Below are 16,443 nucleotides of genomic sequence, written 5' to 3' on the forward strand. Positions count from 1 at the left end.
CTCGTGCTTCTACATGTCAGGCTGCATGTACAGCTTCCATGCACAGCGACACCTCGTGCTTCTGGAGACACTCAGCTGCTTAGATGGTAGTTATCACGTCCTGGCCATATACGTAGAGACACCTCGAGCTTCTTGGTCGGTTTACGCGAGTTTTGACCCTTCCGGCAAATTTCTGACCCGTGATCAATCCCGAATATTTTTCCGCTCCCGTTCTGATGCTCTAAATATTTTTAATAGACTCCAGATGAATTCTGATATCCTGTAAAAATATTTCCCGAGCCTCCGGCTTTCTCGAAGAATTCCATAATGCCAAAATTAGGGTTTTCGCCCAATATCCGATCTTCCTGTTGTGCTTCGATCCCGTCGTGTTTGCTTCCCGTCCTGCTTAATTCCCGTCCCGCTTCCAACTTATTATGTCTCCATAATAATATTTTACTGATACGAAGATTTTCCGAGAAAACTTCATGATGAAGAAACGTCGGTCTTCAAAAACGTCGAGCTTCTAAACCTTCGTGCTTCCAAAATTGTTATGCTTCCAAAACATCCTTCACATCAATCTAAGACATCTTCTAACTATGGTCGAGCAACTTATTCGACTCATAGTTCACCCACAATCACTTCTTCGCCCACCTCGTACTTTAAAACTTCTCGATCGATCCTTATTGCCCGCGACTCGACCACCACAAAGATACTCGACCATTCTCTTTTTTTTTTTTTTTTTAACGGGTTTCTACATTCTCCCCCCCTTAATAGAATTCGTCCTCGAATTCTTAGTTGCGCAATTGCTCATCTTCACAACATCCTCCACTCGTCTCCATAGCCTCTTTATTCTGTCCACCACGGTTCCTTGAGTGTCCTCTTCAAGGCCTCCACAATCGTCTTCATATCTCATCACTGGAATAATCACTGAGTCATCCTCTTTCTTTTACTCTGTCATAACACACTCATTGCCCATGATAATATATTGTCCATGATCGTTTCTGATTACTCCAACCTTTTTCTCAATCTTCGTCTTCCCAACTACTGATGAAGTCCTTTCCCAACGAAGTCTTGTTTCCTCCCATCTGTCCAGTCCATACCACAGCCCAGTTCTCTGAATCTGTCTCTCCTCTTTCGCTTCGGGTTTGGGTTTGGCCTCGAACTCCCTCGACTTTAAGGTTTTCATCCCTTAAAGTTCCGATCAACGAACACACTTACTCGCTGCAATTCAAAAGAACACCTCACACGCAAGTTAGTAGACAACTAATCCCAACAGTCTACTAACAACAACCTAGCAATGCTAACCAGCAACCTAACAGTTCTAGATTCCACTATCTCAATCCTAATTCCTAAAACAATAAATACTATCGTTGGACGTGACCGGATTCCCTAATGCCTTTTGTGACTCTTTTTGACTCGAGAAAATATTTGAAAACCGATTAAATCATGAGTTCCGGAAGCATGGACGAAACCATGCTCTGATACCACCTCTGTAACATCCCCGAACCGTCCTAAGCATAGGTCGACCCACCGGCCAACAATCAAACAAGAACATGACCGACGGACGACCCACACCAAGGGTTGGAGATGAAAGGCCAACCGGCCAGCCAACAATCAAACAAGAACGTGACTGACCGTCCAACCCAACACCATGGTCTGGAAGCGCTACGTGACGGGCTAGGGACGATCCGGTCAGAGTCACAAAATTTACTCCACGACCTCGACCAGTTCATCCACTAACTCGTCCCGCTGCGTCAAGGCACAAGGCTTTGCAACCCGTACCTAGAGTTAGCGTTTTCCGTTAGATCCAGGCCTAAGGCTTTTCAACCCGTACTACGACCTAACGTTGTGTTAGACCGGACTAGTCAAATATCAGAGTACTCATGAAGCGCATATAAAACAATTACTTTTATTGATTTAAGAAATATTCATACATTGAAATAATTCAAGACTGGGCCCGGCCTAATGCCAAATCGAGCCAACAAAACACATAACGCAATACCGTTTACAAAAGGCATGAAATCTACTCCGGCGGTCCTAACGTCCAACACCAAGCTATCCGATCATCCTTACCTAAAGCGACCTGCAAAAAGGACAACGGAGTTGGATGAGTAACCTAATGTTACTCAGCGAGTTACAATCCCCAACTAACAAATACAACCCCTCACTATCCAACCCCAAACAATCTAAAGCGAGAGGTTCACCTAACAACACAATTTAATAACAATAAGCAATATCCGAAATACGCATCGGTAAACGATAGCAAGATAACTAGCATTATGCTAATTACTAGCTCATCACCAAAAATCAAACTCGATTTAAACCAGGGTTTAACAACCCGAAACACGATATAATATATATAACAAACTCGGGTCCTGGTGACGTTATGCTCCTCCTTCACTATCGGCAATATCCTATCTTCCTACCACAAAGGCCAGAAGAAAAAACTTTCAACCGACCGCGGCCCACAGTCCTTCGGGTCACCGCGCGATAGCCCACAGTCCTTCGGGTCACTCCCACATTACACCGTCGTGTAATCACTCAGCCATAGGCCATGATCCCGTCTATCTGAGTCTTCCCGATCCAGCGAATAAGAGGTTTCCTTGAACCCGTCGAGTACAAGGTCTGAAGGAACACTAACTCACCCCAATATGCCTAGCATTGTGGGTTACACAAATGCTATCGGCCAATATACGATTAATACTAAACCCGGTAAAACTAACACAAGGTTCCTAATATTAATCAGCACACAATCAACACATTCCACCTCAAACATGCCTAGCATTGTGGGTTACACAAATGCTATATGGCCAAAATATGATTAATACTAAACCCGGTAAAAATAACACAAGGTTCCAAGTATTAATCGCAAATTAACACAGTCAATCATATTCCAGAATCTAGCATAAAGACTAATTCCAGAATACCTAACTATCCAGAACTTAGCGATATCATCTAAGCATTCCGCATTCGCTAACTAAACAAACAACCTAACCATTAGCATGCTACTACGGTTCTCAAACAATAACAAGCATGCCATCAACTCAATTAACATAACCTCAATTATTCAAACCGTTACTCAGTTAGATCCGGCCTCCTGCCATGATCCAACTTCCAAGTAACAGGACCCTGCATGAAAACAACTCAGCAATCAATCGATTATAACTCACAGTGTTCTTTGCCGATAAGCAGCTGGTTGATCGGAGAAGACTTGGCCAAAACCCAATGGACGACTTGACTGGACTGACTGGACTGATCTTGACTTGGACATAACCTCGGCTTCACCATGTAGAAACTGACAGGCCTCGACAGGCTGATCTGGACTCTGACAGAACCTCCTTTAGCTTCTGGACAGTTCTTCGGACTTCCCGGCAGAGTATCGAGTAGCACTTCGACTGATCTGAACCCGTGGATCTGAACTAACTCCGTACAGTACCTCCACTTGATCATCAAAGGAATTGACTGGCCTGGACGAATTCAGTTGGACAGAACCGTCCCTAGGCGCTGACTCGAAATCAGTAGAGAACTGACCTCGAAAACTCTCTAAAATTCTCGAAATAGCTCAGAATCACTTGCTTTCTTTTTCTACTTCTCTCTCACGTTTTTAACTTGGTTTGGACAGGTATGGATGTTTAGATATGAGCTGGGGTCGTGGGGTATTTATAGGAGACAGCACCCAATCAGCTTCAGGTTGGTGGCAGCCCGTGTGTCGCTTCGCATGGCTCCGGGCGCATGCGCGGCGGCACCTCGTGCTCCACATGTCTGGATTCATGTCCAGTACACATGAAGGACGCAACCACTCCTCTCAGATGTCAGGATGCATGACTGGAACTCATGCAAGGCGCCACAGCACCACACACATGGCTGGCCGCATGCTTCGGTTGCATGCGCGGAGACACCTCGTGCTTGGTCGATCCACCTCGTGCTTCCACATGTCAGGCTGCATGTACAGCTGCCATGTACGGTGACACCTCATGATTCTGGAGACACTCAGCTGCTTAGATGGTAGTTATCACGTCCTGGCCATATACGTAGAGACACCTCGAGCTTCTTGGTCGGTTTACGCGATTTTTGACCCTTCCGGCAAATTTCTGACCCGTGATCAATCCCGAGTATTTTTCCGCTCCCGTTCTGATGCTCAAAATATTTTTAATAGACTCCAGATGAATTATGATATCCTGTAAAAATATTTCCCGAGCCTCCGGCTTCCTCGAAGAATTCCATAATACCGAAATTAGGGTTTTCGCCCAATTTCTGATCTTCCTGTTGTGCTTCGATCCCGTCGTGCTTGCTTCCCGTCCTTCTTAATTCCCGTCCTGCTTCCAACTTATTATGTCTCCAGAATAATATTTTACTGATACGAAGATTTTCCGAGAAAACTTCGTGATTAAGAAACGTCGGTCTTCAAAAACGTCGAGCTTCTAAACCGTCGTGCTTCCAAAATTGTTATGTTTCCAAAACATCCTTCACATCAATCTAAGACATCTTCTAACTATGGTCGAGCAACTTATTCGCCTCATAGTTCACCCATGATAACTTCTTCGCCCACCTCGTACTTTAAAACTTCTTGATCGATCCTTATTGCTCGCGACTCGACCACCATAAAGATACTCGACCATTCTCTTTTTTTTTTTTTTTTTTTTTAACGGGTTTCTACAGCGACACCCCTCTTGCTTACGCTCCATCGGAGTGCGCTGAGCTTATCCGACATATTCGAGGTGGTGCCAAGGATATGCCTCCAGTTAAAAATCTCATCTTCAAAGATGCGTATGTTGATGCAGCGAGGACCAAGGTTTTGGTAAGGATAACTCTCCTCGTCTCGCCTTCTCTATATTCCTAGTTCCGATCCTCGTTTGTTTGTGCAGAGCGATGGGAGCATGAACTACGTCATTGAATTGTACGACTCAGCCCTTAAAGAGACCATCTCCAAGCTGAAGCAATCTGACAGCCTCGCGCGAGCGAGGGACACGGCTCTCAACCGCAAGACGAGTGAATTCAGGGCGGCGATCGACAAGGCAGCAGCGGAGCAGAATCGGTTACTCGCAGAAAAGAAAGCTCAGAAAGAGAAGTTTATGGAGAAGTTCGGGGAGCTGAAGGAAAAATTCACAAATGCCGGCGAGAAGATCAGAGGACTCGAACGAGAGAAGGCTGCTTTGGAAAAAGAGAAAGCTGCTTTGGAAGAAAAGAGGGTGGCTACGGCTTTACGGCATCTGAAGGAGGTCAACCGGTTAAGGGACTCTCGAAGTTACGAGGTTACACATGAGCGAGTCCGCGTTCAAACAGCTGTGATCGTAAAGAGCAATCACTGTTTTGCTAAAATTCGAGACCTCGAGAAGCGTCGTGGTGACTTCGAGACGGCGAGATCCCTGCAGAGCCAAGCCTTTGGAACGAAGAAGTGTCTTGAAGCGCTTAAGGAGAGTGGGATTGATATCCCGCAAGAGACGATTGACCTGTTTACTGAGCAGGAGAAGGAGTTCGAAGCTGAGGCTAAGCGCCTAACTGTTGGCGGGATTCCCAAAGAGTTTCTCTGTCTGTCTCCACTTCATCTCCCGTCCACCTTCTTGAACGAGAATGTGTTGGCAACGATCGACCCGTACGGGTCGAACACAGGTATGATTGACACAGGAACCGCGGCTTCTCTCCAAACTCCAACTAGTTCTCAGGGAGATCACGCGACCGAAAGGTCGAAAGAACCGACCGGGAGAGAGCTCGGTGAGTCGTCTGTTCAGGGACATGAGGTAGTTAGCAGGGTTGAAAGGTCCGAGGATGAAACTGCTCCACTTGTATTGGACCCCGCTCCGTCGACATCCGACCTCGTCGTGAGTGAGGAGTCGTTGATCCCGATACTCGGAGTTAGCGACGCGAATCCGACTACTCCTTTGGGAGTCAAGGAGTCGGTATCGGGGCCTGTTGACCTGCTCGAACTCTCAGACTCTTCAGCCGAAGAAGAGGGTGGTGAAAAATCGGACGAACGGGTCCCCGGGGATAATCCGCAAGGAACAGAGGAAGGAGTGGTCGACGAAGTTGAGAATCCGCCTGCTTCGACAACAGACGAGGCTAGAGGTGCCCCTAATCGGCTCGCAGCTCGAGTCGCCGAGGGAGACCTTGACCGTGTCGAGAACTAGCCTCATATGTTGTTGTTGATTTTCTTTAACTTTCTGTTTTTAGCCCCTTGAGGCTTTTGTTGATGTGATTTCTGAACTCTTTACTTTGCGGCTGTTTTTCGTTTCAGACCTTCAGTAAGCCTTATGGTTTGTTTTCCTTTTGGACCTTAGAAGTTGTCTTTTTTAAAACGAAGTTCGCCTTAGTCGTGAAACACAGTCTCGTGGACTTGGAAGTGCTAGTTGCCTTTCGACGAGTCGCTGAATTGTGTTTCAGACATTAGATTCTAACGATTTTGATTTGGCGATTCGGTCAGTGTTTCGAATTAAACCGGAGAGTTGATTGTCCGGTCTTATCGAGTCTTGACGCGTTATGCCGTCAGTTCGAGTCCTCGAAAAAGTATAAATTTTCGAATTCGAAGACAATCGTTTATTGTTTCGAGACGACAGCGGTTCTCATTCGATCTTAAAGTTGGACAGAACCTACCCTAGGCGCTAACTCGAAATCAGTAGAGAACTGATCTCGAAAACTCTCTAAAACTCTCGAAATAGCTCGTAATCACTTGCTTTCTTTTTCAACTTCTCTCTCACATTTTTAACTTGGTTTGGAAAGGTCTGGGTGTGAAAAAATGAGCTGGGGTCGTGGGGTATTTATAGGAGACAGCAACCAATCAGCTTCAGGTTGGTGGCAGCCCGTGTGTCGCTTCGCATGGCTCCGGACGCATGCGCGGCGGCACCTCGTGCTCCATATGTCTGGCTGCATGTCCAGGACACATGCAGGACGCCACCACTCCTCCCACATGTCAGGATGCATGCCTGGAGTGCATGCAAGACACCACACCAGTACACACATGTCGATCAGCATGCTTCGGTTGCATGCGCGGAGACACCTCGTGCTTGGTCGCTCCACCTCGTGCTTCTATGTGTCAGGCTGCATGGACTGCTTCCATGCACGGCGACACCTCGAGCTTCTGTAGACACTCAGCTTCTTAGATGGTTGCCACCACGTCCTGATCCCTTAGATCAAGCCACCTCGAGCTTCTCGGTCGGTTTACGCAATTTTTGACCCTTCCGGCAAATTTCTGACCCGTGATCAATCCCAGATATTTTTCCGCTCCCGTTCTGATGCTCTAAATATTTTTAATAAACTCCAAATTAATCCTGACTTGATGGAAAATATTTCCCGAGTTTCCGGCTTCTTCGAAAATATCCATAATACCGAAATTTAGGGTTTTTCGCCCAATTTCCGATCTTCTTGTTGTGCTTCGATCCCGTTGTGCTTGCTTCCCGTCCTGCTTAATTCTTGTCCTGCTTCCAGCTTATAATGTCTCCAGAATAATATTTTACTGATACGAAGATTTTCCGAGAAAACTTCGTGATGAAGAAACGTCGGTCTTCAAAAACGTCGAGCTTCTAAACCGTCGTGCTTCCAAAAATGTTGTGCTTCCAAAACATCCTTCACATCAATCTAAGACATCTTCTAACTATGGTCGAGCAACTTATTGGACTCATAGTTCACTCACGATCACTTCTTCGCCCACCTCGTACTTCAAAGCTTCTCGATCGATCGTTATCACCTGTGACTCGACCACCACAAAGATACTCGACCAATCTCTCTTTTTTTTTTTAACGGGTTTCTACATTGACCTTCTTGTTGTAGTATCTTTCGATCTGATGCTGATAATTTTGGATGCGGAGCAGGGCTTGGTCGCGGTGTTCTTCTATAGCGTCCAGAGCGTCGAAGAGCATGTCGCTGCTGAGTTCAATGTTCTGCGACATTCTTTACCGTCGTAGACTGGTTATGTTCACTTAGGCGGGGGCCATAGCTTCGACTCCGTGTGCCATTGAGAAAGGATTTGATTTTGTTGCTCCTCGAGGAGTTATTCTATGTGACCAGAGAACACCGTCGAGTTCGTCGGCCCAGCATCCTTTTTTCAAGTCGAGGCGTTTCTTCAAACCGTCGATTATGATCTTGCTGGATTCCTCGGCTTGACCGTTGCTCTGTGGGTATCGCGGACACGCTGTGTTGAGTCGAATTTTCCATCACTCGCAGAATTCTTGGAACTTGTTCGATATGAACTGGGAACCGTTGTCAGTCACTATTTCGTAAGGTAGGCCGTGGCGGCAGATGATGTTCTTCCACACGAACCGTTGAACCTCTTTTTCTGTTATGCTAGCGAAGCCTTCCGCCTCAATCCACTTTGTGAAGTAATCTGTCAAAACTAGGACGAAACGCTTCTGTCGAGAGCTAGGCATACGGCCGATTATGTCCATTCCCCATCGCATAAAAGGGTATGGAGCAGCCATCGTTCGCAGCAACTGCATCGGGGAGTGGATTGTCGAGGCATGTCGCTGGCATTGGTCGCATCGCCAGGAGTAAGCCTCACAGTCTGCATTCATTGTTGGCCAGTAAAAGCCGAGGCTTTTGACTTTTAACGCGAATGCTTGACCTCCGGAGTGATTTCATGCGGCGCCTTCATGCGTTTCTGCCATGACAAGGTGCGTCTCCTCACCGTTGATGCACTTCAGAAGCACCTTGGTTGCGGTCCATAGATGGAGCTCTCCATCCAGGACAACGTAGTGGGCACTCCTTGTCTTGAGTCGTCTTGCAATCCATTTTTCGTAAGGTAGCTTCCCATCGGCCAAGTAGTCAATAAGTTCTGTCCTCCAGTCGGTGGCGTCGGTCGGATCCGCTTCGGGATCTTGGTCCATGGGGATGGCTTCGGTTATTGGTGCTATGATAGTCATCTCATTAGGGGGGAGGTCGATGCTTGGTTCGTCGATCTTGTGGATAGGAATTGTCCGTTTCACTTGATCGCGCAATCTGCTACCTAGGGCAGCGAGGGCGTCAGCACACACGTTCTCTCCTCTGGGGACTTTGGTGAGTTCGAAGAATTCGAAGTCTTTGGCGAGTGCTTGAACGATTTTAAGGTATACATCAATTCGCTCGTTGCGGGCATCGTAGTCTCCACTGAAATGACTGGTAACGAGTGGCGAGTTGCAGTACGCACTGAGGCGTTTTGCCTTGACTGCCTTAGCGAGTCGCAGTCCTGCAATCAGGAACTCGTACTCCGCTTCGTTGTTCGAAGCGGCGAAGCCGAAGCTAAACGACTGCGTGATTAGTTCTCCTGTTGGTGATTGCAGCTGGACCCCAGCTCCTGATCCTTTGTTTGTCGAAGATCCGTCGACGTGGAGAATCCAATTTTGACTTGGAAGGATTAGGTCTTGCTCGAGTTCTGGCGCGAGCTCGATTAGGAAGTCAGCGAGGACTTGAGATTTTGAAGCTGTTCGATTCTTGAACACAATGTCGTGCTCGCTGAGCTCGATAGCCCACTTCGATAGCCGTCTGGACTGATTTGTGTTTTGCATTACAGTTCGGAGCGGTTGATTCATTAGTACATCAATCGTGTGCGACTGGAAGTAAGGGCGGAGCTTTCTTGCTGACGTGATAACGGTGAGGGCCATCTTCTCGAGGGTGGGGTATCGAGTTTCTGGGTCAGTCATTCGCTTGCTCGTGTAGAAGATAGGCCTCTGCTCTCCTCGATCCTCTCGGATGAGGACGCTGCTGACTGCGGTCGAGGATACGGCGATATAGAGAGAGAGCGTATCACCGACTTCGGGTTTGGATAACACGGGAGGAGTTGTAAGATACTGTTTGAGTTGTTCGAATGCCTCCTCGCACTTCTCGTCCCAGACGAAACAATTGTTTCCGCGCATCGTTGAAAGGGAGGTATTTATCTGTGGACCTGGAGATGAAGCGGTTCAGCGCCGCAATCCTCCCCGTGAGCCGCTGGACCTAACTGCTATTCTTTGGACTAGGGAGGTCTAGTATGGCGGTGACGATGTATCCCAAATATTCGCCTGAGGTTACGCCGAAGGTGCATTTGGCCGGATTGAGTTTCATTCTTTATTCGTTCAGCGTTTTAAAGCACTCTTTTAGATGGTTCAAATGGTCTGTCAAGTAGAGTGACTTTACTAGCATGTTGTCGATGTAGACCTCCATCGTTTTCCCCAGTTTGTCGGCGAACATTCGATTGACGAGTCTTTGGTAAGTCGCGCCGGCGTTCTTAATACCGAATGGCATCACTTTGTAGCAGTACGTCCCTCTATCAGTGATGAACGCAGTTTTCTCTCGATCATCCGGATGCATCATGATTTGATCGTAGCCTGAGAATGTGTCCATGAAGGTCAGGAGCTCATTTCCAGCAGTCGACTCGACTAGTCTGTCGATATGCGGAAGCGGGTAACTGTCTTTGGGGCAAGCCTTGTTTAGATCGGTAAAGTCGACACAGACGCGCCACTTCCCATTCTTCTTCTTGACGACGACCGGTTAGCCAACCACTCGGGGTATCGCACTTCAGTGATTGAACCTGCTGCGAGGAGTCGTTCGACTTCTTCATTGACAGCTTTACTTCGGTCGTGGTCGAGCTTGCGTCTCTTCTGACGAACAGGCTTGATGGTTGGATCGACATTCAACTCGTGGGACGTGATGGCGGGATTTATTCCTTTCATATCCGATGTCTTCCAAGCGAATGTTGATGCGTTCTTCTTCAGGAAGTCGACGATTGCCTGTTGCATCTTTTCGGAGAGGAAGGCGCCGACTCGAACTACCTTGCTTTTGTCGGAGTCGTCTATCGTGACTTCTAGGATCTCATCTTTTTGAGGTTGGATTTGCTTTGCTACTGCGTTGATGCGAGGACTCGATTGTTGCATCTTCACTGTTGCAATTAGTAGATCACGAGCAGCCTGCTGGTCTCCGCGAAGTGTTTGCACCTGGCCGTTCAGTCCTGGAAAGTTAACGCACTGATGGTACGTCGAGGATACTGCCTTGACCGAATGTAACCAGGGGGTCCCGAGGATCGCGTTATAATGGGCCTTTGTGTGGATAACGGAGAACTTGATTGTGCGTGTCACGCCGCATGCATAGACTGGGAGTTTGATTGTCCCGATCATCGTCTCGAAAGCTCGGTTGAATCCCGTGAGGGAGCGAGATGATGGTTTCATGTCACGCAACTCGACTACTATCTTATCGAGCGTATCTCGAAAGATCAGATCGACCGAACTGCCAGTATCGATCAGGACTTTAGCGACGTCACACTTCGCGATTCCTACTTCAACGAGTAGGGGGTCGTTATGAGGTAGGTGGACGCCGATGGCATCGTCAGGTGAGAAAGTGATCGAGTAATCATTCTCAGGTTTCGATGGCCATTTCTTCGAGGTTATTGCCTGCCGTCGATGGTCCTTTACTGACCGGACTGAATCTCCGCAAGGAGGTGATCCACCCATAATTAGGTTTAAGAAATTCGGCTCGTCGATCCGTTTGTTTCTTAGTTGAGTTCTCAAGTCGCTAGGCGAGTCCTCGACAATGGGTTCGTGTTTGCTGTCGCTTTGGGACTTCGCTTCCTCGAGCTTTCGTCGTAGGTCTGAACTTTTAGGTCGACTGAGCTTGATCCTGAGGTCTTCTGACTTCGAGTTGAGCTGATCGCAAAGATCGATGACTCGGGGCCTGAGGTGGGATCGAGCACTAGAGTCCTCGACCTTTCGGGCCTTGGATTCTTCAATGATTGAGCGGAGATCGTCGTTAAAGTCGTGAATACGATCGGTCGTCTGCGACTTTCGCCTGAGCTTGTTCCTCAAATCGTTTGACCCTTCTGGCCCGACGTTCTCATTTGGTCGCTTGCTGGAGTTCTCGTGTGAGTCGTGGACCTGTTTGTCCTCTTCTTCATCCGAGGAAGGATTTGGTCGTGCGAGGATGACTTGGACACGTCGACGATTACGAGGTTGCTCTTCTTCGACTTGTGCTTCGCCCTCGTCTTCGTCTCGCTCTTCTGGCTTGTCATCCTCTGTGCACTTTGGCCGAGTTCCAGAATTATTTTGATTCTTCTGAGGTTTCCTTTCTTTGTTCTTGCTCCAGCTCTTGGCGTTGTTTGGTCTGGGCTTGGGAAGCTCGACGTTGGCTGTTCCGTTTTCGTAGGATGAGAAGAGGGCATCGACCAGATGCCTGCAGTTCCTCATATCGTGCGTCTTGGACTTATGGTAGCTGCACCATAAGTTTGGCTCGGCCGAGCCAGGACTCGAAGTTGAAGGCACCGAAGTGGATTGCGGCCTCTCGTCATTCTCCCAGATGTTCCAACCTTTCTCGCGTACGACGACAGTCGATCCTGGGGATGGATTTTTGTCTTCGACCACATAGACGAAGCTTTTTTTGCTGGTTAGACTTGTTGCTTGAGGCGTGCTGTCGAGGTTCTTGGCGTGCGTCGGGAGCTTTTGGAGCAGTTGTCAGTTTAGCAGCTGTGTTGAGTTTCTTGAGTATCGCTGCTGTATCTTCCTCCATTCGGATGAAGTTGTTCGACCTCGCGATAGCATCCTGGAGCGAAGTGGTGGGGTTTCTGTAGAGATCCTCGCGAAACAGGGACTTGAAGTAGAGGGTATTCATCTATGCGTCGACGGCGACGCTGTCTGGAATTTGCACCTTCGAGGCGACCGTTTTGAACTTTTCCATGAAGTCGCGGAGGCTTTGGCTCGCTCCTTGAGATAGATTCCAAAGGTCAGATAAGGTCGCTCCTTGCCTCGTAAACATAATGTACTGCTTGAGAAATGCAGTCGTCAGGTCGTGAAAGTTGTGGATGGAGTCTCGCTCCAATCCAGTGAGCCACCCGAGGGCTGGTCCTTGAAGACTTTCGACAAAGAGGCGACAATAGCCTGCATCTCTTTCCTCTTCGGAGAAGTTGGTTCGACCCAACGCGATGTTGAAAGCAGTGATGTGGTCGGTTGGGTCTGCCTTTCCAGCGTATGTCGGAAGGCGAATTTTCTCGGCTGGTCGGTACCGAACGTCGGTGATTCGCCAGGAAAAAGGGTTTTTAGGGTTTCGGCCAGGACGCGTTTGATCAGCGGCGATGCTGTAGGCCCTTCGAGCATCCGGTCTTTCATGTCCAGGAACGATTGCTTAAGCTCAGCGAGTTCTCGGACGGTGACGAGGTCCACGCCGCCGGGTGTTTGAGCCTGTACGGCGTCCGCGTTTGCAGGGTTTCCGACACTGACAGTTCTGTAAGTGTCAAACAGCTGTTTTCGGACCGTCGTAGCTGGATCTCCTGAGCTCCCGGCCAAAGGAGCCAAAATGGCAGCAATGGCGGCGAGTTGCTCGGTCGTCGCCTTTTGGACGGCGTCTTGCTGCGCCATCCTCTTGAGTATTGTTTCTGCGAAGGCCGCTGCTGTCGGAGCGCCTTCAGTCACAGGTGACTCGTCGTCGGACGGCAAGTCGGGTCGAGTCATGATCTTTTATTGACGCTACTCTGTCTGTCCCACGGTGGGCGCCAACTATCTGAACCGAGACTGTCGATAAACTAGTAAAGAGAAAGGACGAGTTCTCGTCGGTGGGTCAAGACAAAGACGTGTTTTATTAGATCAATGAGTCAAAACGATGTTACAAATGGGGAGAGAACAAAGGAATTAGTCCGGCGAAGGCTGGTTCGTCGGACCGTACAAGTCGGCGAGAGGTAAGATATGAAAACCTAGATCTAGCCGAAAGTGAGTGTGTAGTGATTTGCGAATCCCCTTCCTTGTTGCCTTTCATCCTCCTTTTATAGACACATGCTCGTTAACGTAATGTGCTCTGTCCTGATGGGCCTCCTCGAGTGGTTGGGCCGAGGTGTCAGGCCGCTGACTTTTGGTTATCAAAAGCATTCTAAAGCCGAGTCGATCACCGGCTTGCAAGTCGACGAGCCGACTTTCTTTGTTGTGATCATGTGTCTGGATAATTATCTTGTGGACCTTTTGGGAGGGCTAGGCCCATACCCAACATGAGGCATTGCCAAGCTAGTAACAGAACTCTCATGCGAGCAATCGGGGCAGTCCAAGTACTCAGGTCGAATAGTGTTTGGCTCCAAGATGCAGTGGATGGGAATTGACATCTTGTTGCAATGGGATCCAGAATCGGTTTTTGTTTATATGAGTTACAGAGGAGACAAGACAAGTAGGGTCTGTCTGAAGTCCCCATTGTAGCAGTCTGTCCTTCGTTGGGCTTCTGTCCAGAGTGAAGAGCCAGCAAAGGAAACTGTGTTTTGGGATCCCACCGGATGGCCATACAATCCGTGACCAAAAAGACTGGCTCAGCCGGTTGGCATTGTTCATGATATACCTGAGCAGTTGAGAGTACTTATTTCTGGTTTTCCCTTTCAATTCCCATTCATAATACTCTTCTGCATCTGTGAAGCAGATAGTAGAAAGGAAAGCGTGCAAAGCAACTTGATCTTTCGAGCGAGCTGGACGAAGAAGCCAGCGGCCATTAGCTTAAATAAAGAGAGCTTGTAACTAGATGGGGAATGCAAACCAGAAATGACAAGGATTTTACGCTTATGTAAATAACATTAAAAAAACTATTAAGATTTTCTATAATTTGATTTCTCTTATATATCAGAAGTTAGTTTATTTCTTTTTTAAAAACTTAGCTGGTTTATACATCACATGGATGTTGTAGTTTTTGGGTTTTATTAGACTTTTCTGCAGTTAGTGTTTATTACTCAACCAAGATGGATAACTAATGTTTTCATTTCTAGTGTACAACCATGAAGAGCATCTGCGTCCCTTAGTTAATTGTATGATAATAAAGATGCCATTAATAAGTAGTTTTTTACATAGTTTTTCACCATTAAAACAATTAAATTTTCAAAAATTACGAGAGAAAGCAAAAAAGGTTTTTTTTAAAAAAATTATTTCAGAAACTCTAATGTTTTTATGAGAGATATTCATTACACTTGTCACCAGTGTCGGCCCGGGACCCAAGCAGATGAAGCATGAGCTTCCAGCAGCCACAAGAATAAGTATTTAATTGACCACAAATTTTCCAAATTTGGCTTTAGCCTAGCGGTTCCGAGTGATATTTCTACTGTGAGAGAGGATGGGTTTGACTCCACCTTAATGCATAAATATTATTCTGGCCTTTATTTTATTTTTGGCTTGTAGCTTTGACACCACTCAAATTATCCTAAGAAGTGAATTACTCCTTCAAATAAGAGGTTCAATTGCAGTACCTAGGGATCGAATCCACAAGGAGTTAGGGAACCTATTAAATCTAGTCAAATTATTAATTCTAAGTGTTTGTTGTTTTATGGTTTAAAAGTAAATAGCAATCCTAATTGAGCAAGTCTATTGCTCGACTAACAAGATGATTGGGGGTGTAACTCATTGGAAGATATTAGATGCAGAGTTTCTATTCAGGTGTTGGAGATTATAATCCTGTAGATGCCTAACAGTTGTATGCATGATATATTAGAGCTCAACTCTTTAATCACAGTGATTAGCGATGGCAATGTTTCACTGGTTAACTAACTAGATCTTGGATCTCAACCGTCGTCTTTTGACCACAAGAAAGTGTCGATCGATGATCCTATAGGGATATCGATCAATGATCCTATACGGATATCGATCGATACACCTTTCACAATGTCAATCAATTGTCAGAAGACAATATCGATCGATGCTTCTAGCTAAGCCCTAGGCGCAGGTTGATAATGCTCACTAGTCTCATACATCAGCGGTTAGCATCTCTCTAGCAGTCCTAGCATGACAGATTAGATTCAGGACAGGATGGTCAAGGATGCTTGACTCATGCTAATTCCTAGGTTCATGTTCTAGTTAGCATTGCTAAAACAAGCATTAATGAACAATCAATCAATGAATATAACAACTTAGCAAATCTATAGTTGGGGCTAATCCCTCTAACCTATTTGAACCCTGAATCTAACAAGTGAACTACTCAGACATAGCTAAGAAATTCATGACACAAAATATAGATAAAAACTGCATAGAATAGAATGGATGAATCAATGGAGTTCCAATCACAAATCTCTCTACTACGGTGTCGTGAGAAGTAATCTGGGGTGCAAAACTCCTTATATAGGTATTGGTAAACCTACTTGGAATTGGAATATTCCCTTTTTCCTTTTCAAAGGCGGCGGCTTTAATATCGATCGATGTACCTGGTGTGGTATCGATCGATGCATAGGATCGTTTTGCTGGATGAGGGTGGGTATCGACCGATGCTGAGTAGACTCTGTTGATCGATGGTGGAGACGTGTTGTTGAAGGAATGTCTTGAATATCTTTCATCCTGCATAGCAATCTCTATAGCTCTTTCCTTCCAGTAATCCTCATCATACTCCTCAGTAGGATCCTCATTGGATGAAGGAATTATAGTCTCTACTGCAAAACTTTCATGGAATCCACTGTCTGTCCAATTGCATATGGAATAGTCATCACGTCCTTTTTTATCGGGTTGTTGAAAGGCAAAGTCTGGATAAAACTGATCTGGTAATGTGAAGTGGTCTACCGGATGCTTCCCGTCGAGCGACGTGGGATAGTGTTCA

At 46.8% G+C, this 16,443-nt stretch overlaps 1 protein-coding gene across 1 annotated transcript; it reads right to left on the minus strand.

Annotated features, from left to right (window-relative positions):
* Positions 1 to 8,543: 8,543 nt before the first annotated feature.
* LOC106431636 lies at positions 8,544 to 9,797 on the minus strand. The gene has a single exon (XM_013872441.1). The coding sequence runs from the start codon at positions 9,795 to 9,797 to the stop codon at positions 8,544 to 8,546; it is 1,254 nt and encodes a 417-aa protein (XP_013727895.1).
* Between the last annotated feature and the right edge of the window lie 6,646 nt (positions 9,798 to 16,443).

The sequence above is a fragment of the Brassica napus genome, chromosome C5, assembly GCF_020379485.1.
Source record: "Brassica napus cultivar Da-Ae chromosome C5, Da-Ae, whole genome shotgun sequence".
Taxonomy (NCBI): Eukaryota; Viridiplantae; Streptophyta; class Magnoliopsida; order Brassicales; family Brassicaceae; genus Brassica; species Brassica napus.

Bases quoted from the DNA above. Each gene is read 5' to 3' on its own strand.
- LOC106431636 (XM_013872441.1), bottom strand. From the start codon at position 9,797: ATGCGCGGAAACAATTGTTTCGTCTGGGACGAGAAGTGCGAGGAGGCA.